Raw genomic sequence first — 23,731 nt, 5'->3', positions numbered from 1 at the left:
GACACATGCTGGGCATGCTGTGGAATTTTCCATAGGCCTTGTCTGCTTGTCTGCGCATGATCAAACTTAACTCTTGTGTTACCAGCATACATCCAAAATTTGGTCCGGACAGATCCTTGAAACCACTCCTTGGGTGCCACCCAGGTCCTCACATATTTAGCTGCTCATCAGTTTAACCTCAACAGCACTCACAAACTTGACATTCCCCTGCTTCATCTGTAGAGCCTGAATGAGTTGGCAGTCTCAGATCTCATCTGCCAGAATGAACTGGCCAACAAAGTCATAGGGGAAGAAATAATAGTACCTTTTCCCATTATATCCAGCAGCTCTGTGGTTAGAGTACTCATCTGGAATGTGACGAACTGGCCAATCTAAGTGTAGATTTTCTTAATGCCAATTGCTATGTATATACTATAGTTCTGCTATCACAAGAAAGAATATGATCCATCACAGATTAAGTTATATACAATACACACACCACTATGTTACCTCTATTATGATGTACTGTATTTCCTTTATCATTTCAACAGTTCTTCACAAAAAGCACTAAAACGCAGGAATCCTTTCAGCGTTATCATAAACTCAGCTCTTTCACAGTACTGTTCATTCTGCAAGAATTTCTAAGAAAAATATAGCTTGGGGTTTTTAACTCAATGGTTCAGATTTGCTATTGTACAATTGACTTAGGCCTTACAAATGCTTTGTCTACTTTCTGCTTCATGTCCACAAGTGATGCTAGATCCTCCTTTCCTATTACTTTTTTACTCTGTTTTGGAGCTATACTGACTTATATAGTAAATGGAATTTTTAGGGGAAAAAAGCATAAGGGGAGTATATTTATTCATTTTTAAAAGTGAAGAATATTCTCTGTTAAAGTAATGCACACCAAGGTAGCAATTCCTCACTAAGCAAAAATCGAAACACAGATTAATCTCACAGGCTAAGTACAGACAGTCAAAAAGCCTAACGCTGAATCAATTCAATCTTCACAGGTTAGCCTACACTGCATAGATTGAACTGGTAAGCAAATGAACAGACATTAATTTTGATTCTGGAAATGCAGCCACATGCCTGCAGTGGTTCAGGCTATACGCCAGGGGGTGCTACAGCACACCTCCCTGATTGGCTGGAGCAGACAGCTTGAGCCGAGATTAGCCCACTCACTCTGCAAGGGGTGGGCGTTGCAGGGGAGGTATAAAGCATCCTGGGACACTGGGGGCCTGTGAATTAACTTAAATTTGGAGGGGAACTGGGCCAGAAGTTCAATAAACTGATTTAACGTAAATCAGTTAAGTCTGATACTACATCCCTACAGCTTTATCTTAAACTGGTTTCAGCCATTTTGAAAGTGGTTTATGTGCACTGAACTTCTGGTTTGTTACAGATCTCAACCAGTTTGTAATCACTTATACCGGTTAATGCGTAACTTCTGTCCCTAGCTATAGAGTCAGAGATGGTATAACTTACATCTTCCTACTCTTGTGACACCATTATATATTTCCTTAACTTAGCAGGTCAAGTTTAGTGGTAGCATATATAGGATGTTAGAAGAAAACATGCATGATACCATTTTAGATTCCGTGTACTTAGACTCAATTCTACTAACACCTGTTTGTGTTTTAGTGCAAAAATATAATGTCGAGCTTCAAAACTAAATTTGTGCTATTTCAACATGTCAGCTCTGTAATTTTTATATTTTAACAGAAACAAATTATGATAAATGTACCATATCAAAGTTTGGCAGAATGTGTTAATATTGAAAACAAACGGTACCATAGGAAAAACTGTGATCTGGGTAGGCAATTACAATTACAAACTAACATTATAAATGAATGAATGTGATTTAGTAAAACACATTTTGACACAGCAGTTGTTTCTTGTCAGTTCAGTGACTTTTGCTCAGGGGATATTTCTCTTGGTTATAATCTACATGCTTCAAATGATAATCTGTTTTACACACAGCTGCTTTCATCTGAATGCATGCAAAAATTGATAAGAGTTATACATACTTCAAGATTTCATAGTATAGGGCAGTCAGTGCTGTATTTTAAAGCTGGATATAGCATGGAATGTCATGTATTGTAAAACAATGCAGGGATATAAGAATGTTGCCACTTTTATTTAATGGAAGATTTAAATTAACTCTACACAACACCTATTCTTAAACATGGAGACAATATGACAACTTAAAATGTTATGATTTCAGTTTCAGCAGACTGCTCCAAACCCAGTGAAAGATAAATAAAATACTTGTGTTAGTATAAGACTTAACACAATGAAAGCAACAGTTGCAAAGTAGAGCAAACTGTCTTAAGCTGATTCAGTTAAAGCAGGGGTTGTCAACCAGGGGTAGGTATACCCGCAGAGGTACTTAGAAAGACTGTAGGGGGTACACACAGGTAGGTGGGCAGGGATGGAGTGTGCCCCAGGGTGCAGTGGTGGTGGCTCCCCTGGCATGTTCCCATAGTTTGCCTCTTACCAATGCTGGGGGGGAGGGGGGGGCGCTACAGAGAATTCTGAAGTGGCTTCAGCCCCTCCTGTAACCCTGCTCCCAGTGCCACCAGTGCCTGCCCTGAGCACCGCCCGGCCCAGCCTCCTACTGGGAAGAGCCCAGTGCTGCCATGGCCCCAGCCTGCCTCGTACGCAGATCCAGGGGCATGCACCCCCCCATGCCCTCCTGGGGTGCATGCAGCAGCAGAAGCCACTCCCCCCACACCCTCCAGACAAGCTGCTCATAGCTCCATCCCACACCCACCCTGCCCTGGCTATGCAGCACTTACCCCAGCCCCATTCCCTCCATCACTGTGGGGGTCTCAATCTGCATCCCCTTTGAAAATAAGAAAAAAATAAGGCAGTACAGGAGTTGAAACTTTGAGTCAGAAGGGGTACACTTATTTGAAAAGGTTGGAAACCCTGAATTTAAGTTATGAAATATGGCCAGGCCACACAGAATGCAGGCTTGTCTCAGGCATATTCTCTTCACTGGTGAACTCAGGGTTTCAGTCCACTACAAAAAGATTTTATACATGTAGACACAGACAAGGCATAATGAAGTAATTGAATTGTGCAGGGGAGAAGGACCATGGATTTTTCTCATGCATTAAGCAGCTTATTAGAGGAGTTCTATTATATAGACTGAAGTTCAGTGTTTCAGGCAGAAGGGGTTACCCTTTAGGAGAGTTGTGAACATTAATTTGGTAATAAAAATGGAAAGCGCTTTCCAGTTCTTAGTGACTAAGTCTACACAGACCATCAGCATTCTTGTACGTAATTCTTCAGGCAACATGCTAAAACAGCAAAGAGCACAGATGTACTAAAGCTACATAATTCAGATGTAGGTATGAATTTTGAACACCAATGTCCTGGTGGTTTTACCTGTTCTATCACTAAGAGACACTTGTGGCATTCAGATCTGGAATCTAGTTGCAATGTCCCATTCAGGGTATTAGACTTCGGGCAAGCTTACCCTTTAATTCATTTCAAACTTGAAGGAAGCAGGTGAAGCAAAAGCAGGTGAATTCCAGGTAGCTGCTCAAACAGAAAATATGGAGACATTTTCTGCCTTGTGCCCAGGAGATGTTCTGGAGCATAGTACACTGTGGATAACCCCTCCTAGTAGCTTTTGAAGCTTGCATGTTAGAGCACTAGCTTGAAGGGAAGGTACAGCCTACTTATAGATTAGTGTCCAGCCTGTTCTGAAACCAGTGTGTGCACAGAGGAAGCAGTATGGGGAAGAGAGGGGAAAAAGGGTCATGGCCAAAACTCACTTACCCCTTCCCATTTCCTTTCAGACAGGTAACACTGGTGTTTTGCATGGGCAAGATTTCCCCAGCGGGATACAAGCAGCTATTAAGCAAAGTGTGTCTGCATATGTGGGTTCCTATGGCTAAGCACAGGCAGTCAGAAAGCCAAAGGCTGAATCAATTTGATCTCTGCAGGTTTGTTTAAACTTCATAGATTGAACTGATAAGCAAGTGAACAGACATTTACTTTTGATTTCTGAATTGCAGCCACATGCCTGCAGTGGCCCAGACCAGGAGCTGCTGGGGAGGAGGGAGGTGCTAGAGCATACCACCCTGCTTGGCTAGAGCAGACAGCTTTAGCCAAAGCTAGCCCACCCACCCTCGGGAGGGAGGAGTTGCAGGGCAGGTGCAAAGAATCCTGAGATGCAGGGGGACTGTGAGTGAACTTGAATCTGAAGAGGATCTTGGACAAAATTTGAATAAACCGATTTAACCTAAATCAGTTAAGTCTGATACTGCATCCCTACAGGTTTATCTTAAACCTGTTGTTTCAGCCATTTTGAAAGCAGTTTATGTGTAATGAACTTCTGTTGTGTTACGGATTTGAACCGGTTTCCGATTGCTTATACTGGTTTATGTGTAATTTCTCTCCCTAGCCTGTGTCATTCATTATCAATGTGAGCATTTACCTAAGCCAGAGTCTAGTTCTTGGTTAGTATTTCTACTGTCTAGTTCTGATGCTGGTTTTTACAGTATTAACTCTGTACAAAAAACTACATGCACCAAATTAAAAACTACTCTTCCTGATGCTACAAGTATAACATTGATTTATATAAAAACATAATATCAATACAGCCTTAGGGGTAGACATCTAGTCATGCAGGAATCTGGATATTAATGTTATGTTCCATTTCAGCCTTATGTCATCACATCATCAAATAATGCAATTCTATTTTTCTTTGAAGCTAGTGCAAAAATAAAATGCATTTTCAAAGTAGATATGGCCTCAATCCAACAAAAAGAACTGTAGGAATCCATCTATATGGTTCTTTTTGCAGGATTTGACCCTAAATTGCTTCCAGGTAATTTAGATCTAGAGAAGAAACTCTATAATGCACTATCAAACAACTCGATACCTTTGCAAAATATAAGTGTACTTGTCTTAATGACTCAGGGAGTTAGCCTTCCTGCTTCTTTTGAACCTTTTTAAAATCCCACACTTAATTCAGCTTTCTGTTTTCATAAGGGACCCCCATAACTTTATCAGCCTAGATCTGCAAGGCTGAGAATGAATGGTGATGTACTTTCTTTGAGTGGTACATTGGGGCCCATTATATTTTCTCATTCTATGTCATTTATAGGACATAAATATTAGGTGTATCACCTGCATTTTTAAATTAGAAGTAGACATGGGTTGTATTTTTTCCTAGTTGGATACACCATGAATGATCTCATTTTTGAATGGCAAGAAACAGGAGCTGTACAAGTAGCAGAAGGACTCACTCTGCCACAGTTTCTGTTGAAAGAAGAGAAAGATTTATGTTATTGCACCAAAAACTACAACACAGGTAGGAGAGTTTTCTAGTCCACTACAACTGGAAAGACAGCAGCTGCAACTTTGTTATTCTTAATAAAACACTGAATACATCTAAAGATTATAACACTTATGTTTGTTTCACAGAATAATGTGCTCTGAAATAATTGACATGATGACACTAAACTGTTGCCAGGTACTTGAGAAGATGGATGGACAGACACACAGGCAGACTTGAAATACTTCAATTGTCAAGAACTTTATGTCCTGTTTGCGATTTCTGCAGGAGCAGAACATTGTAACTGTAAAAAGGTTTATTGACTTAAAACTGTTACATAGCATTTCTCACTAAAAACAAACTGGAAGACCTTTGGGTGTTTATACATGTGCTCTGGGAGCCACTCTAATTAACAGCACCCTGAGCGTCACATGTATCAGTGTTCCCATGCTGAAGAATGGCAGCGGGGGTACTTTAAAACTCATTCGAGCTTTAGTTCAAGTGCCCCCACTGCTATTTTTCAGCGTAGGGACACTAATACATGTGATGCAAGAGTCTGTTGAAATGCAGTAATTACCATACTCCAGCAGACTCAATTAATTGAGTCTGCTCCACTGCACTCAAATTATAGCATGTCGGAGCAGCCTGCCTGCACATGTATAGGCAGTCACCCATAGTGTCCAGGAAGTCCAACCAGCTACCTCTTTCTCTAATCTCTGTTTTGCACTGTTTTATTTCCGACAGAAACAGTATTAAACAATGAAAGAGAGAATATTTTAGTTCGGTTTCTAATATTGCAGATCATACATCTCCACAGAGAATGAATTAGGACAAAACTAGTTCTTCAATATTTAAATTATAATATAGAGGGGCAGTCAGACTGCCTCCCTCCCCTTCCACCTGGCCTGCATAAGTTTCCCAGTAAGCAAAGGTATACATGGAGCTATAAATGCAAGGTAAAAAATCAATGGAGAATTCTACCATGGCAGGTATGCAGGCTGTTGGAAGTTCTCTGTAAATTAAAGCAGCTGCTTTACTCTGGGGCTACACTAGTCTCCATCACAGTCAGAACCTGGACAGCACAAGCATAATTGAAAGGCACCTTTCCTTCCTCTCCTCCAGACTGCACCTTCTGTGACACTTCTCATGGGTCATGATCTAGCCTGGATGCTTTATTTTTTGTTCGCCTTCAATCTGGAGTTCATGCCATAAAACTGGGAGAAGTTTTTGTTTTTACTGTTTTAATCCTTGCACCCTTTGTCTTTCTTTTTTCTTCTACATTCAACATCATGATTATCAAATGTTGTGTGGGCAGTAAAAGATGATGGCAAAAGAAACAACAACCACAAGTGTTCCTTTTTCCTTCATAATGTTATACTAATCTGCAATCACTTATGTGCAGTTTGTGCTTGAGGACACACTGTTTATGTCAGGCACTTGTAATGTGATTCTGTGCACTGATACTCCATTAAGAAACATGCTGTAGAAAAATCAATCATGGTTTTTGAAAACCATTCATACAGAGTAGAATAAATGGATTATTAAAAAGATGCTGAGTGACTACAGATAGCATGCAGAAAGTGCTCAGTTATTATTTATGTTTAAATTTAGTTACAGCACAAAATATATAGCTTCTTTCTTCTCTTTTTGAGACATAATAGAAATAGCACAATCAGTAGTCAGCCTGTGGAATGAATGTGGTGAAATTTCACCATGAAAATGGACCTATGTATGTCTCGTTTATGCCTTGAAATGCCTAGGAGTGCCATCTGTGCCTAGAAATGTAACGGTACTAGTAACAAACTAGAACAAATATAATTAACATCCTGGGACAAAAACATTAAAGCTCCCACCCTTTGGCTCTGTGTACCACTTTGACCAGGAATAGATTAGGAGAATGATGAATGGGAATACTGCATACCCTAGCAACACAACCATAGTAACCAGAAAATCCATCTTTCATCCTCATACATTTTTAAATTATAAATACAGCTTTGCTTTTACCTACATTTACCACCTACAAACACACATGCTCCTTCCTAAGCCTCCACACAACACATGCAATCATAAGTCTAGCCATAGATACCAAATGCTGAAAAAAACAAAAAACGGCATCACCCTACCTACATAATGCGTCTATAAACCTTGCAAGCAAAAATGTCCCTAAGTGAAAACTATTACTGCAAACTGCTTCCATTTAAAACATATAAACATAAGGCATTCATTCTGTGTCCAGCTAGTCCAGTATAGCATCTCTGACCGTGACAAGTAGTATATACCATAGAGAGAGAATATATATAAGGCATGTCTAATATAACCCATCCCATGGCCTCAACCATCATTGGTATGGAGAATGTCAGAAGATACCCCCCTGACCCCAAACTGTTCTATGTAATAGTTCTCAGTGAACCTGTCCTCCATGAATTTGTCTAATCCATTTTTGAAAACGGTTGTAGTATCTGCCTCTACAGTCTCTTGTAGCAATGAATTAAAAAAGTCAACTATGTGCTTGGTAGAAAGTACTTCCTCTTGTTTGTTTCAAACCTTTCAGTATGTAGCCACTGGTTCTTATATTCTGGAACTTTGTAGATAACAGTTCCCTATTTGCTTCATTCACATTCTTCATAATTTGAGAATGATCAGTCCACTGCCACACATTCTTGACTGTCCTGTTTAATGACTATTAATGAATCCATCATCCATTAATTTGTCTAGTCCCTTGGTGAACCTTGCTATACTATCTGTTTCTACAGTCTCCTGTGGCAATGAGTTCCACAAGATAACTGTGTGTTGCATAAAAGTGTACTCTCTTGTTTGTTTTAAACCTGGCTCCTGCTATAGCTGTAGTGGATGCTCCCTAGGTTTAGTATGCTGAGATTTGATGAAAAACACTTCCCTATTCACTTTGCCGACAGTGGCCATGTATACACAACATGCTGACTGTGCAGTCATTACTGCACAGTCATTTAGTACTTGTATAAACAATAGGGATGTGCAAAACGGGCCCTATTCAATTTGGATTTGGATTCGGCCTAAATCAGGGACAATGATTCAATTTGTAGATTCAGATCAACGTCCCCAGTTTGATTCAGCTGAATCCAAATCTGAAGATTCGATGCCGATTTGTAGAATCAGCAATTTGGACATAGACACAGCTTTAAAAGTTTTTTCTACATACCTCTAAGTACTGGCATGGCTCATGAATGCTGTGATGCTGGGGTGGATGGAGCATCCCACAGGAGCATGGGGGGATGCTCCCCTGCATGCTTGGTGGCTAACCCGGAAGTGGAAGGGAAGTATTTCCGGTCCAGTTCTGGGTCCACTGGGGAGTGTGCTGGGGACCCTCCCACACCTCCCTGCCTCAGTAATCAGCCATGGAGGGACCCTGGGTGCCCCTCCAGACCGAGGAGGCATCAGTTACCAAGCCAGGGGAGTGCAGGGGGGGCCCCTTGCACTTTCCCCAGCAGACCCAGAAATGGACTGGAAGTGCTTTTGGTCCACTTCCAAGTCTGCTGTTGAGCACACTGGGGAGCCCCCAGTGCTTCTGTGGGAGACTCCATGTGCCCCAGCATCACAGCACTCACAAGCGATCTGCCACCTAGAGGTATGTAGAAAAAAACATTTAAAGCTGTGTCTATGTTCAAATCGCCAAAACTTTCTGATTTGATTCAGAGGGTTCTGATTCAATTCAGAGAGATTAAAGGGTCCTCTGATTCAATTTGGATTCAGAGATTTGTCCACCGAATTGCACCGAATCTCCACCGAATTGAATCAGGGACCGAAGCTTCACACAGCCCTAATAAACAAGTACTAAATGACTGCACAGTAACCCAAGTTATTGTGCAGTAGTGCTGATGAACGTCTTTTTGTGATGCTACTACACAGTAGCCTAATACTATGTAGGAACAGTGAATGTAGGGAAAGCAGTGGACATAATACACCTTGACTTCAGCAAGGCTTTTGATACTGTTTCCCACAGCATTCTTGCAAGCAAGTTGAGGAAGCATGGATTGGCTGAATGGATTGTATGCTGAATAGAAAGTTGTCTGGAGTGTTGTGTGGCTGCAGTCAATGGGTCAGTGTCTAACTTGCAGAATATCAAGTGGAGTGCCCCAGGGATCAATCCTGGGGCCAGTTTTGTTCAATATATTCATTAATGATCTGAAAGGTGGGATGGATTGCACTCTCAGCAAATTTGCAGATGACACCAAGCTAGGAAGTATAGTAGATACACTTGACTGTAGGGTGAGGATTCAGAGTGACCTAGACAAATTGGAGGATTGGGCCAAAATAATTCACATGAGGTTCAACAATGACAAGTGCAACATCCTGCACTTAGGACAGAAGAATCCCATGCACTGCTACAGCCTGAGGACTGACTGGCTAAGCAACACCTGTGCAGAAAAGGACCTGTGAGTTACAGTGGACAATAAGATGGATATAAGTCAGCAGTATGCCCTTGTTGCCAAGAAGATTAATGGGATACTGGACTGCATTAGTAGGAGCATTGCCAGAAGAACAAGGGAAGTGATTATTCTGCTCTATTCAGCACCGGTGAGGCCACATCTGAAGTACTGTGTACAGTTCTGGATCCCCCACTATAGAAAGGATGTGGGGAAGTTGGAGAGAATCCAGCAGAGGGTGAAAAAAATGGTTTGGAGGCTGGGGCACGTGATTTATGAGGAGAAGGCTGAGGGAACTGGGATTATTTAGTCTGCAGAAAAGAAGACAGAGGGGATTTGACAGCAACCTTTAACTATCTGAAGGGTGGTTCCAAAGAATATGGAGCTAGAATATGGACTATTCTCAGTGGTGACAGATGACAGAACAAGGATCAATGGTCTGAAAGTTTAAGTTAGATATTAGGAAAAAAACTCTTGCACTAGGAGGGTGGTGAAGCAGCACAACAGGTTACCTAGAGAGGTGGTGGAATCTCCATCCTTGGAGGTTTTTAAGGCACAGCTAGACAAAGTCCTGGATGCAATGATCTAACTGGAGGTGGTCCTGCTTTGAGCAGGGGGTTAGTTTCATAGTGGTTAGGGTCAGAAGGGACCTAAACAGATCATCAGGTCCGACCCCCTGCCCAGGCCAGGAACGAGTGTGGGGTCTTAACACCCCAGCCAAATATCTGTCCAGCCTTCTTTTTAAGACCCCCAAGGTAGAGCTCCCTTGGGAGTCCAGTCCAGAGCCTGGCAGCCCTAACTGTAAAGTAATGTCTCCTGATGTCCATCCAGCCTGAACCTTGTCTCTAACAATTTGGGCCATTATTCCTAGTAACTCCCGGTGGTGCCTGGGGGGACAGAGCTTCACCCAATTTCCTCTGGTCCCCCCTGGTGAGTTTGTAAACAGCCACCAGATCCCTTCTGGACAATAAGGGACCTCCTGAACCCCCTCCAATCCCAATCTTCTATGATTCTATGATTCTACTGAATAGTAGTATCACATCACAGGTTTTGCCACACAGTGCTACTGTGCAGTAGTATCGGGCTACTGTGCAGTTAGTGTCTCATGTATATGTGGCCCATGTTCAGATAAATTTGTGTCACTGTTGATCCATCTGCAGAAAAAAAGCATATGCTAGTTTTTTTGTGAAGTAATACTCAGTTAAAGCAATCGTCCAAAGCATAAATAGGTGAGGACTTTTTATGATACCCTGTATTGAACCAAGTAGTTAGGTGGCCTAGTCTAGTTAGGATAGACTTCTGGGCACCAAGTTCTTGTCCTGAGGTCTAAGCAACTGAAGAAGACCTGAGGAAGGACACCTGATGCCCAAAGCTAGTCCAACAGCTCTCCCAAGTATGCAGCTAGTCCAGTAAAAGGTATCATAAAATCTCCTTGCCTGTCACACATTTCCTTTACCATCATGACTACAACAACACCCTGGCCCTACTTGAGCATAAATAGGAGATTGTCAAAGACAGAAAGAGCAGTTAGGCTGCTGACCATCTCAAAACACAAAAGACCTGATTCCTCTGTTCTTGGCATTATCTTTCCACATCCCACCCTTTAAAATGATTACTCTTAAGTTGATGCTGAAGCTATGTGAAATAATAATTAGGAAGGATACTTGAATATTTTCCATTGAGAATACATTTCAGCAGAAAACTAGGTTCTCAGCTAAATGATATCTTTCATTAAAAAAAGTGCTTGCCTTCCACAGATTTCTGGTGTTTATTCCAAAATTTACCTCTCTGCTTATGAGACTTATACTGCCTTATACTCTGATTCTCTTCCATGGATTAGACTCTACCAACAGATTTCATTTCCCATGATATATCACAGCCATGCAGTTGCCATGAAGCAGTTCCCCTCACCAAGAAAGGCACATCATAGAACAGGTAGCCCCCAGGAAGAAGCCTAATTTAAAGTTGATAATTTGAAGCATCATACATCTAAGCAACTGTTCCCATAAGAAACTAGTGAATTCTCTCTATCAGCCCCTCTCATTTATTTTTACTTCTGGAGTACAATCCTCTTCGTTATTTATTTCATTTTGTCACTGAGAATTTCCTCCTTTTAAGCAATAAACAAAAACAACTTTCAGTGTTAATGCTTTTAGATGTCACTTAATAGTAATCCTGGTTTACTTAAAACCCCAGCTCTCTCTTGCTCTATGTTCTTCCAGGTTTTATGACTGTTACTAGCCCTTTCACTATGAATCTTTTGTACACACAAGATTTTATCCTCTGCAATCTCTCCTCCCTTTCTTACACTGTCAGCTTGCGTGTGTAGGAAACCACACTTATTTTAGGCTAGTAATACTCATTGTTCATACACTACTGCCACATACTTTAGGCTGCCTGAGATCTATATATTAATTCCAGCTCATCTGAGGTAATCAGGATACAGGATACTTCTTTATCAAAATGCCATCTGGAGTATGAAGTTCTCCCATTGTCATGACTTCAGGAAAATTCAATCCACTATCGTTATGGACCCACAATACACACCAAATGAATGTACTATCCATTTTACATTTCCTTAGTTTTTCCTTCCATTCCCTTGCTTTACAGCTACAAAGGAAAAGAAATTTGTGGAGAAGGGGAAAATGTTATAGTGAGTCTGTCCCTAAAAAAATGTCTTTTAGAAGCTTAAACATTCTCCATGTTTTTTCTACCCTTACTACTTTGACTCAGCATGGTACATGAGACTGCTCCATTCTTTTCAGCTTGCCTTTTTTTCCTCCTCTCATTCTGACACCTCTCCACCTGCCTGGTAATTTGATAAGACTGACTGGCCAACAGAAGAGAGATTATTTTTTTCTTCTCCAATCCTTTTGCTGTGAGGATTACCCAGTCAAAGTTCACCCAAGTCCCATTGAGCTAGCATAGCTCTTGAAAACAGTGACATAACTTGTGGCTGATGCAAGTAGCATCACAACCAGCTGCTTATGGGTCCTCAACCTGAATAGTCAGGTACCCAATTTAGGCCCTTAATGGTCCACTGAAGACAGCCCTTGATACAAATCTGGAAGACGGCATGAACTCACATCACTGGTTCCATAGCAAGATAGAACCACCAATTTCTCCCTAAGCAAAAAAAAATCTTTTTGGAGGTCAGCAGAAAATTTTCACCAAGATGCTGCCCTGTCTTTAACAGGTGTTATTTACAAGTAATGCTGGCATGTAAGAAAACTTACTGACAGAACCTTGCTTTAATGATTTAATTTGGATATGACATAGAAAGAGATGACAATGTACAGAAATTTGAGGCAGGGGGTAGACATACTAATGCTGTTAAATCTGTTAGCATCAGGTTCATTCTGGGGTGTCTCTGTCAAAAATAAAAAAGACAGGCTAAATGCAGTTTAAGGAAGGAATGTAGGGTATATGGCTTAGTGAATCTGGGAATATACTTCAAAGGACACAGTATAAGAAACAATATGAAATTGCTGAAAGGAGGAGAAGACTAGAAAGAGGTGCCAAGTTACAAAATAGAGATCAACCACAAAATGCAAGGCCAGGAGATGTAAGCAAAAATATAGTTCAGAAAAAATTTCAAGATAAGTACTAGCTTTAGCCTCAAGTTGAATGAGACAGAAGAGGGTGACAGCCTATATCAGCATTCAGATAGAAACATGGAAGACACCGGATGCTAAAACAACTTTTCTGCAACATTCAGAACAGATCTGAATGCAAAGATATGGGGTAAAAAATTGTATCATTGAGTCAGTGGCAATGCTGGGTTCTTATACGAGGATATTTTTGAGTTAATTGGCAAAATAAGGATTTTCAACTGTTAGATTTACTACAAAATTTACAGATAGGACAAATGACCTGTTGTCAGTGCTATGCCAAGCAAGAGTTTGAGTTTTTTTCCATAATTATTTCAAGCCTCCAAAATCATCATTACTATTTCTAGTTGGTTTCTCTTTTTTTGTCATAAATGCCCAATGAACTCCCTATCTTCATTGTTGGTGGGACATAATGATACTTCACTTCCTCAGGAGAATAAGTCACTCATTTATTCTGTTTTTAATTAAGTTTTTGGGGACTGCTGGATTTTTCAGCATTTTTTATAATTAGGCAACTTAGAGCAATTTCTCAAGTAACCAATTTAAGCGTCCATTGTTTACATTATTGGTCAATGTGTTTCAGGTTAGAAATATATTTAGAAAGTAAAACCTTTGAAGACTAGAGCCTCCAGATGGCAACTGAGTGGCATAGGTTATGTATCAGTGAAAAAATGTTTTCTGTGTTTTAATATAATCCTTATTTTTTGGATAAGTACAATCCTAGAGGTTATTGACTATTATATTTCAAGGGGTTCTGTGCCTCTCTCACAAACAGATATTTCCATTGGGATAGTGAAACGTATATACTGCAGAATCCAACAGTAATTCAAATAGAGCAGAGCTGTCCAACTTTGGCATGGCAGGGGCCACACACAGCACTAGTAATTAGCCCTCTGGGCCACACACCATATGTCAGCAGGAGGAAAGGAAGCCACCAAGACAAGAAGGCTGTGTGTTAATTGCTCAATGGCCACCAAAAGTCGGACAGCCCTGCATTAGAGGACATGTATATTTGAACTAGTAGCATACATTTTTGTGTGTGAGAATTAGACATTTTTAAAAATGGACTATTTCTACTAAACACTTTCTTTCTTTGTTGTAACTAGGAAAGTTTACATGCATTGAAGTCCGTTTCCACCTTGAAAGGCAGATGGGTTACTATCTCATTCAAATGTACATTCCAAGTCTCTTGATTGTCATTCTCTCCTGGGTATCATTTTGGATCAATATGGATGCCGCTCCAGCCCGAGTAGCTTTAGGTATAACAACTGTACTGACCATGACAACACAGAGTTCAGGTTCGAGAGCATCACTCCCAAAGGTAGGCAAAAAACACCCTCTCATATTATACTGATATCACTGTGTTAAGACAAACAGTAATCCTATATAGTTATCAGAGGCCTTTAAAAGCCTTTGAAATGCTCTCTTTATTAAAACATTTGCACATTCATTAAGGATGAATAGAAGGAAGGTAACCCAATGACACTAGGTCTTGACTGACTCAAGAGGCACACAGCAATCAATACTAACCAAAGAACCACAAAAATAAATATATCCCTAGGTGAATTGCAGCAAATACACTGCAGTTTAAATAGAAGAGTGGGAAGGAAACAAACCACTGTCTACAAATTGTGTGCATTTCATTATTGCACTCAATCCACAGATAATTTTTTTTAAACAAAGAAAATAAATTAAACTAGACAAGTACAAAAAACATTCCACAGGAAATGACTCATTGTAGAAAACAGAGTTTGTGTTTTTTCTAATTAACTCTTTCAAGCCTCCAACGTTCATTACTATTTTTTTTTGTTTTCTTTTGTTTTGTCATAAAGGCCTTAACCCAGGAAGAGCTGACCATCTTCATCCCCCATTGTGGTCAGTGGGAATAATTTAATGTAATAATAATTTGCTATTATCACCTTGAGACATTTTATAAATATTGGATTAAAATTCCAGTTGTTGCAGCCGATTCTTTTTTCCTCTTTAAAAATATAGTTCTCCTATGGGAAAAGAGTGTTTTAGCCCTAAAATATATAAAAGATATATAATATATAAAAATATATAAAACATATAGAAAAGTCAAATCTGCAACAAATGGAAACACTACAGCTCCACATTAAATGAGAGACTAACAGCAAAGTATTACATTAGGGGAAAAAAGCCAGATACACTTTTAACTACAGATTTGGGGCCTGATTTGGCTTTTGTTGGATTAAATGTTAAAACTCCAACTGCTTTCAGGCACAGCAAGAACCAGCCTTAAATTACAAGCCCAAATTGTATCTTGCAACTGAGCTACACAGGGAAGAGGGAGTATATCAGGGAATCAGTTATGTCTCCATCCCCAAAGTTACAGGAGACAAGAAGCTGTTTGAATGTATAGTGGTGGCTTCTGGTGCCTCCTGGACTATGCCAGAAGTAGATGGACATATAGCCAAGTTCTCTTTTATCTTATGCCCTCTTTCTCCCTACCAGCATTGCCTGGTAAATGCCAAGTCAGTCACTTACAGCTACTTTCCAGTCCCTTTGTGCTTCTTGATCATATTTCAGTATACACTTCTAGAAAGAACATTTCTTTTTTTTTCCCTGCTTCTCCCCTTTAAACTACCAGGATTATGACAAATGCAATGTAAAACAGACCATGAAGAGATGTTAGCCAAGAACAAAACTTCTGTTTTGAAAAGATTAGTTTGTGACCAGGCAAAATATAGGTATCACACATATTCAAATTAAATTGCAAAATACAGATTGAATCTTTCGCTTCTATTACATAATCAGCTTTCATGCTAGTGGTTGTTTGGTAAAAATAGAACTGCGGTAAGGGGCATGAATTTATCTTCCCCTGACATTATGATATACCAAAATACACATCTGTGGTTTGTAATATTTTCACTCTGTTGCTTTTTTCCCTGCGTAGGTGTCATATGTCAAAGCAATTGACATCTGGATGGCAGTATGCCTGCTCTTTGTATTTTCTGCACTTCTGGAGTATGCAGCTGTAAATTTTGTGTCAAGGCAACATAAAGAACTCCTGAGATTCCGACGGAAGAGGAAGAAGAATAAGGTAAAAAGTAGCAACAATAACAACTTGGAGAGCAATGCAGAGACTGTTTTGTTTTGTTTTGTTTGTAAACTGGAAGAAGGGCTTTAATTGGTACAAATAGCACTATGTGAAATGGCCATACACATGAAATGGAAACATAGGGTGAAATTCACCTCAGGCATAGGGTCAGTACAAGGACTGCGTACCACATAAATCCCACTTAAATCTTAAAAGAGGGATTAAAGAGGATTTAAGTGATGCATGGGCCATGTGTAAGCTGTCTGCCCAAGAGTGCATTTCAGCCTGTGAAACAGAGTCAGAGTATGACATGATAATAGGAACTGAAAGCTCCTGGTATAGTACTGAGAGTTAGTAAATTTCATTTCCCAGTTTAGTCCTAATATTCAGTTCAAGGAGTTAGCAAGTATGTGTGTTATACAAACAAAATCTTTTTTATTTATTTAAAAAACTTTATGAATGCTACTGCTTACGAAGATTGTTTTCCTTTTAAAATCTTAACTGAGTGTCACTTTGATTCCTCACAACTTTTGTCAATTGCCATGCAATCAAGAATTTACTTTAATAGAGCTATGGCAATTTATACCAGCTGAGAATCGGGATCAGGGTGGCGGCAGGTCCCCGCACCAGCTGATATGCCCCAGGCCCTGTACCAGAGCTGGCCTGAGAAGGGTGCGGGGTCTGAGGCAAATCAGCTCATGTGGGGACCCTCCTCCACCCTGGGATTGTGTGGCAGCAGGTCTCCACACCAGCTGATATGCCCTGGGTGGTGGGTGGGGGGCCTGGGGCAAATCAGCTTGTGAGGGGACCTGCCCACACCCTGGGATCAGGGCAGTGGTGGGTCCCTGCATGGGCTGATATGCCCCATGCTGAAGCCAGCCCAAGGATGACAGGAGGCTGGTGCCGCTGGATGGGACCCCATGCCGGGAAGATCAGTGCTGATGCTGGCCCCAGCTGGCAGCACGAGCCTCCTATCATCCAGCAGGCAGATTGGGGGCTCGCCCGCACCCCTGGGAGGGCTGTGGGGGCTGTGCCAGACTCCTCCTGGGGGTGTGGGCCCCTGATCTGCCTGCCGGATGACAGAAGGCTGGTGCTGTCGGCTGGGGCCCATGGCAGCACCTGTCTTCCTGGTGCTGGGTGGGCAAAGCATCAAAACAGCATCAAAACAGCCAAACAGTTTCAACAAAGATAAACAGAACAGTGCTTTTGAAATTAAACAAGACTCAAAATGAAACACTGTTCCTTCGAAACACTGAAACCGAAGTCAAAGTGGAACGACGTTGTTTTGCACAGCCCTACTTCCTACCCACCTAACTGTCTCCAGTTAAGCCCACAGTCTTCCAATTTTCTCATGAGAACATTATGGGATGCCACATCAAAAGCTTTTTGAAAGTCAAGATATACAAATTTAGCCTAAGCTGCATAGATTGTACCAATAAGAAAGTGAATAGACATTCACCTTTGATTCAAGAAAAGCAGCCATATGCCTCTAGTGGCTCAGACCAGAAGCCAGGGGATTCTAGAGCATGCCTCCCTGCTCAGCCAGAACAGGAAGCTTGGGCCAAGGCTAGCCCACTCACCTTTGCAGGGGAGATGCAAAGCATCCTGGGATGCTGAAGAACTGTGAGGTAATATGAATCTGGAAGGGATCTGGGACAGAAGTTCAATCAACCAATTTAGTCTAAATCAGTTAAGTCTGATGCTACATCCATTCAGGTTCATCTTAAAATCAGTGCCAGCCTTTAGAAAGTAGTTTATGCGCACTGAACTTCTGTTGAGTTACAGATTTGAAAAGCTTTGCAGTCACTTATACCAGTTTATGTGTAATTTCTGTCTCTATGATGAGCATAATAGACTTCATGGCTAAGTACAGGTGCTACAATCTAGGCCCAAAGATTAAAACCTTTCTAATCTTTTAATATTTTACTTAATGAAAATAATGGAAATTCTATTCAAATAAACACTCACTGAGTGCTTTCCAGGTTTTTGGCCATGAAATATGCATATTAGGTAGACTCCTATTTTTCTAAAAGGATTTTGTGTCAACTTCATCTCCTGTTGAAGTTAGCATTTTTCACAGACTTTGAGGGGAGCTGAGTCAAAAGATGTATGGAATATTGCTACATGTCAGATATTGAACACTATCAAGAGGGAACATATGAGTTAGTTCGAAAGTCTGGAGACCTGGCCTCAAATTACCTTTTCTATCTTTGGGCTTGCTCCTCCGCACAGGGAAAATCTTATATTTCTTGGATAAAAGTCACTGTTGTTCAGTGGTTCTGTACAATACTTTTACAAGCTGGCCCTGAATGAATGTGAAAATGGGGGGAGGGGGGACTGTTTTTGCTGACTTTGGCTGAAAAAAACTTTCCCAGGCATATGGGACGAAACCAAGTTGTTTCTTTTTGTGATAAAGAAACTGCAAGAAGCTTAAAGGTTTGGAATCCTAGGAGTGGGCCTGTATGAATGGATTACTGAGAAAGGTGCAAATGTGGCAAGATACCCACATCATGGATGTGATATAAACAGATTTGTTACTTGATATATTATATGACTACATATATAACATGTCTATTATAGTTCCTCTTCTTCCAGCAAATGGAAGACTGGCAATCATGTTATTTTTTCTGGATTTCAAGGAACCCATTTCTTTTTATTGCATTCAAGTAGTTCCTTTTCACCACACAATCAAAATCAAAGTGAAACACAGGTTGTATATTCTAAGCACAAGGGTGCCTGTAGACATGCGGGATGCCTGATCTGACGTACTGTAATTATAGCGCATTGTAGCAGACTCAATTAATTGAATCTGCTGGAGTGTGCTAATTAGCACTGACTAGCATGTGCCAACAGATAATGAACAGTCCAGCATGCTAATTAGCTCACTCCAGCAGCCTCAGTGTCTTGTGTATTCAGCTTCCCAATGCCTCAGAATGGCAGTGGGGGCACTTAAGCTCATTCAACAAACTTTAGTTATAGTTAAAGCACCCCTGCCACCATTTTGACGTGCCAGAAGCTGACTACACAAAACATTGTGGGCACTTTAATTACAGCAGCTCTTGAGAGTTCTAATTAAAACACCTCTCCTCCCATACTCCCAGAGCATATGTAAAGATTCCCAAGGACAGCATCTTTTGGAGCAATATTTCTTTCCTTATCTATAGTTATTCTGATTATATAGAAGAAAAGACATACTGCTTCAAAAGAGCTCTTGAAACATGAGTTCACATAGACTGGACCTAATTCTGATTTCACTTTTACTCACTAATTGCATGGAATTACTGGAAGTACATTGCGATGAAGTTTCGAATTAGTCTTCAGAGTATGCAAGATTTATAACAGAAACTAGAATTGCCCTCATCCGTTTAAACAAAGTCGATATATAAATCAAAATATCTGTACCTGGTGTCAGTATATTATGACCAAATTGTGTTTTCAGATTATTTTTACATAAATTCTATTCAGTATTGCAGGAGGCACACAAATATGTAATGTTTAAAAAAGCTGCATAAAGTGCAATTCAGATGTGTAACTATGAATATAAACAGGTGCATTACTGCTAGAGGTACATCAATATGTTGGTCCCATATCGGATCAGTACTGATCTAAGGAAAATTGACAATAATTGGCAATCAGCTTTTTATGGCTAATGTGGCTGATAATGTGGCCAATAAATGCCCCATGCATGCATGCAGCCACAGTGCAGCACACAGGTAGCCAGGAGCACAGACCTGCAGCATGGAGACCATCATCTGGCTGGCAAGTCTGTTGTTGGGGAAGGGGTGGGGGAGGGAAGTGGTGTGTGGGGAACAGATCAAGGCTCCTGCAATAAGGGAGGGAGTGGCGTTTGGGCTGGGGCAGGCACTGCACAGCTGGGGAGGCCATGGGATGGATCCATGAGTGGCTCATCTGGGTGATGTGAGGGGCACAGCTCCCACCACTATGCATGCCCCAGATCTGTGCATGCGGCAAGGGCTGGATGCTGCTTCAGGCTGGGGGTGGCACCGCACACCTCCTGGTGGGGGTGGGCTGGGCCAGGGCTGTGCTTGGGCCAGGTGGGGGACAGTTACAGCAAATTTTGGGGTGGGTGTCGCACACCCCACACAGTTCTCATCCCAGCACAGCTGCCACCTGCCCCAAGCGCAGCCCAACCCAGCTCCCCACCAGGAAAAGCCTGACAGTTCCAGCCCACAGCAGCAGTCCACCCTTATCCCACGTACAGATTTAGGGGCACATTCCCCCCCACCCCCGGCCTTCCACGGCATGCATAGCAGTGGGAGCATTTATTTCCTCAGATCACAGCTATGTTGTACTCATGGATTTCTTGCAAAGTATGCTCTTCCTGGATTTCCTTGCTCTATTCAATGAAGGATAGAGAGTTAACAATAACACTTAATTTATAAATAATCTTAATTATTATGCCATCAAGGTGTTTTGAGATAGTAAAAGTATTTAAACACCTATGCTTTTCTGTGCACTCTTCTGTGAGTTTTATATTTTCATTAAGATTTTTGTTTTAAAGATTTACCTGTTGTCACTTTCTTGAGTTATTTACTTTTGCTTCTTGATGGATTTGTGTTTGAAATCAGTAATGTGAAAAAACACAGATCAACCTATCTCCTTTTTAAACTTCTGCTTGCCCTATTTTTCCATCTCTGAACTTGTTTGCAACTATTCCCCAAAAGGTAAGGCAGGCAGTTGTGTTTTCAGCTGACATTGATGCTTCTTCTTGTGGATGTCAGCAGAGAATGACAGTACCCAGGGGTAGATCCAGCACTTCCCAAAGAGGAGGGAAGGAGCAGTACCTAACACTGAAGGGGAGGCTGTACTGCTCTGTTCCCAGCCTCATCTCCCATCTAACTTTATTGTAAGTTATTCCCTGGAGCAGATAAAGACATTCACTACTGTCAGGGGAAGATCCAGAAGTGGGTGCAGTGGTGCCACTGCATCCCTCCCCTCTTTTAGATTGGACTGCACCATGGGAGCCTCTGAGTACTGTAAGTCCCTAAAGCAGGTGAAACCCTTTCCCCCTTGTGCTCAGAGGCTTGCCTCCTCCCCTCCCACTCCTGTTCCACCTGCCTCTACTGCTTTCCCTGTTGTCCTGGGGAAAGGGAAAAGCTTCAGAAATGCCTCTGCCCACCCAAGCTGGGCTGTACAGGGGTTAGGTTCAACTGAAAATTGGACATTGGCAGTGAGGATGGGTGGGCAGGTTCCTTCTCCTTACTCCTGCTCCCAGGGAACAAGTTTGGGAAGGGAAGGAGGGAGAAAACTACTCTCTCACTATGCTCTTGCCTCTGTCCCCATTCTCCATAGAGTTCAGCCCCTTACAGCCCTGCTAGGGACAGGAAAAGCAGCAGCAGCAGGTTGGAAGGGAGGAACAGGAAGGGAGACATTGTATGTCTAAGCAATAAAGGGAAGGGAAGGGAGGAGGCTTGGTGCTCTACTGTCCAAATGGGGGTTGGAGGAGGGAGGGCCAACTGTGCCATTGCATCCCCTCTGGAACTGCCCCTGGCAGTAGCTAATGTCTTTATCCGCTTCATGGGAATAACTTCTCCATAAAGTTAGGTGGGAAACCTTTCCTATCCTCTTACACTTTTCAAAGCTGCCAAGAACAGTTTTCCAGCTGCATCAGGATAAAAATTAAGACCCTGCAGGACCAACATATCCCAAAATAGCCAATAATCTGGTAAATGAAAGAACAGGGACTTGATCCTCAGTCTCCCATATCCAGGTGAGTGCTTTAACAACTAGGGTTTTGACCACCATGATACGTTTCTCCATCTCTCTTTTTGTCTAGAAATTCCATCCTACAGGTGAGAAATTTTTCCAAACACATTTTATTAAAACTGGCATAATCCTGTAAAAAATGTTCAGTTTCAATAAAAGGACATTTTCTGATTAAATACAATTTAAATAACACATTTCTTAACAGTTCTAGTTCCAAACCGAATTTTAGTCTTAGGTTCTACCAAAGACAGCTCTCCTAGTACTTTCCCTTTTCCTCATTGCTTTATTTAGTTGTGTCCATATCAGCAACTAAATCAAAACTTGATATATTTAAGCATAGGGCAAATCACCTTTTGATTTACAAACATTTAATCCACTATACAAACAACAATTGCAGTTTGCCAAATTAAAAACAAGGAGGTAACAAGCAATAAATGTTATAATTGTTTCTTTGCAATATCTGACATAAGATTCAGGTACTTTTTGTATTTAGTAAGTTTAAAAGTAAGTTAATGATTCTTTCCCTTTTTCCTCTCTCATTCCCAACTCAGTTACTATGTCTAGTGTACATTTGTGACCCATTTGGCACAGGATAAACTATCACTATGGCTCAAGGATTAGATTAGATTTTGCTTGATTTTTTTTTTTTAAGCTACAGCACATATGAAAAAATTAGATCAGAAAAATCACAGAAAAAATAAATTAAACATGGGGGTTGGGATTAAAATAACCTGGAGGAACTCTTTGAACTTTACATTGTTTATACTGAACTTCTGAACTTTACATGGCTTTTATATTATTCATTGTAAATTTATTATACACAGATAGATACCAGATAATAGAAAATAGATTTTTTATGTACAAAAAGACAGCCAGATTATACTATCCATTTATTATATTGGAACACTGATGGTGCTAGAGGGATGATTTTTATTTTTTATCTTTTTTACCGGTTACATAAGGTGAAAGTCTCTTGCCCAACAGAATGGGATTCAATTTGTAAAATCAGAATTTTCTAGCTACAACATGGTGTTCCCTACATAGGATGGAATACATGTCAGAGGTTTGCTTGTTTATTTATTTTTAACATTAATATTATCACTTGAGGACTAACTAAGAATTACATGCATCTTTTTATTTTTCAAAGAAAAAATATGTTTATAACTAGATATCAGCAAAGAAGAATCTGGACACATCAGAAGTGGTTAAAAACTTTCAAAAAAGTAAAGATTTTTTATAAAAAAGGGAAACATCATTTTGCAAAAAGATTTGCCGTTGATCAACTTGGTCTAGTTGTAGGAGCCAGTCAAGACTAGGATCCTATTGTTCTAGCTGATGAATAAACATCTAATATTATAAAAGCCTTAGTCTGTCTGTCTGCCTGTCTGTCCGTAATGCTTTATTTGGCTCTGTTTGGTTGTCTTGGTAGCCAATCACAATGCTTACTGAAACAACCAACCAGAGTGCTCTGCACAGAGAAAAGTGCTGCCATGACAGTGGAGACTGAGGGGCTGGAGCAGGAAGACAAGGCCAGCAGTGCTGGCCTCACTCCCCTCCCAAGCCCTGCTCCTTGGAGGCAGAGGGGGACAGAAAGCGGGGAGGGTAGGGGGGAAAATGGGCCTAGGCCTAATGAGGTAGGGGGGAGGGGGAAGCA

The 23,731-nt window shown here is 41.0% G+C and overlaps 1 protein-coding gene across 1 annotated transcript in view; it reads left to right on the top strand.

The window, feature by feature from the left end:
- GLRA3 (glycine receptor alpha 3) overlaps positions 1 to 23,731 on the top strand; it is a 99,421-nt gene that overhangs the window by 69,087 nt on the left and 6,603 nt on the right. The window contains 3 exon segments of the mRNA XM_019534346.1: positions 5,174 to 5,311; positions 14,396 to 14,610; positions 16,207 to 16,353. Of these exon segments, the coding sequence (XP_019389891.1) occupies positions 5,174 to 5,311; positions 14,396 to 14,610; positions 16,207 to 16,353 (500 nt within the window).

This window comes from Crocodylus porosus, unplaced genomic scaffold (assembly GCF_001723895.1).
Source record: "Crocodylus porosus isolate Cpor-Errol unplaced genomic scaffold, CroPor_comp1, whole genome shotgun sequence".
Taxonomy (NCBI): domain Eukaryota; kingdom Metazoa; phylum Chordata; order Crocodylia; family Crocodylidae; genus Crocodylus; species Crocodylus porosus.
Note: the sequence above shows the minus strand (reverse complement) of the source record. Positions and strands in the feature narration are given on the sequence as shown.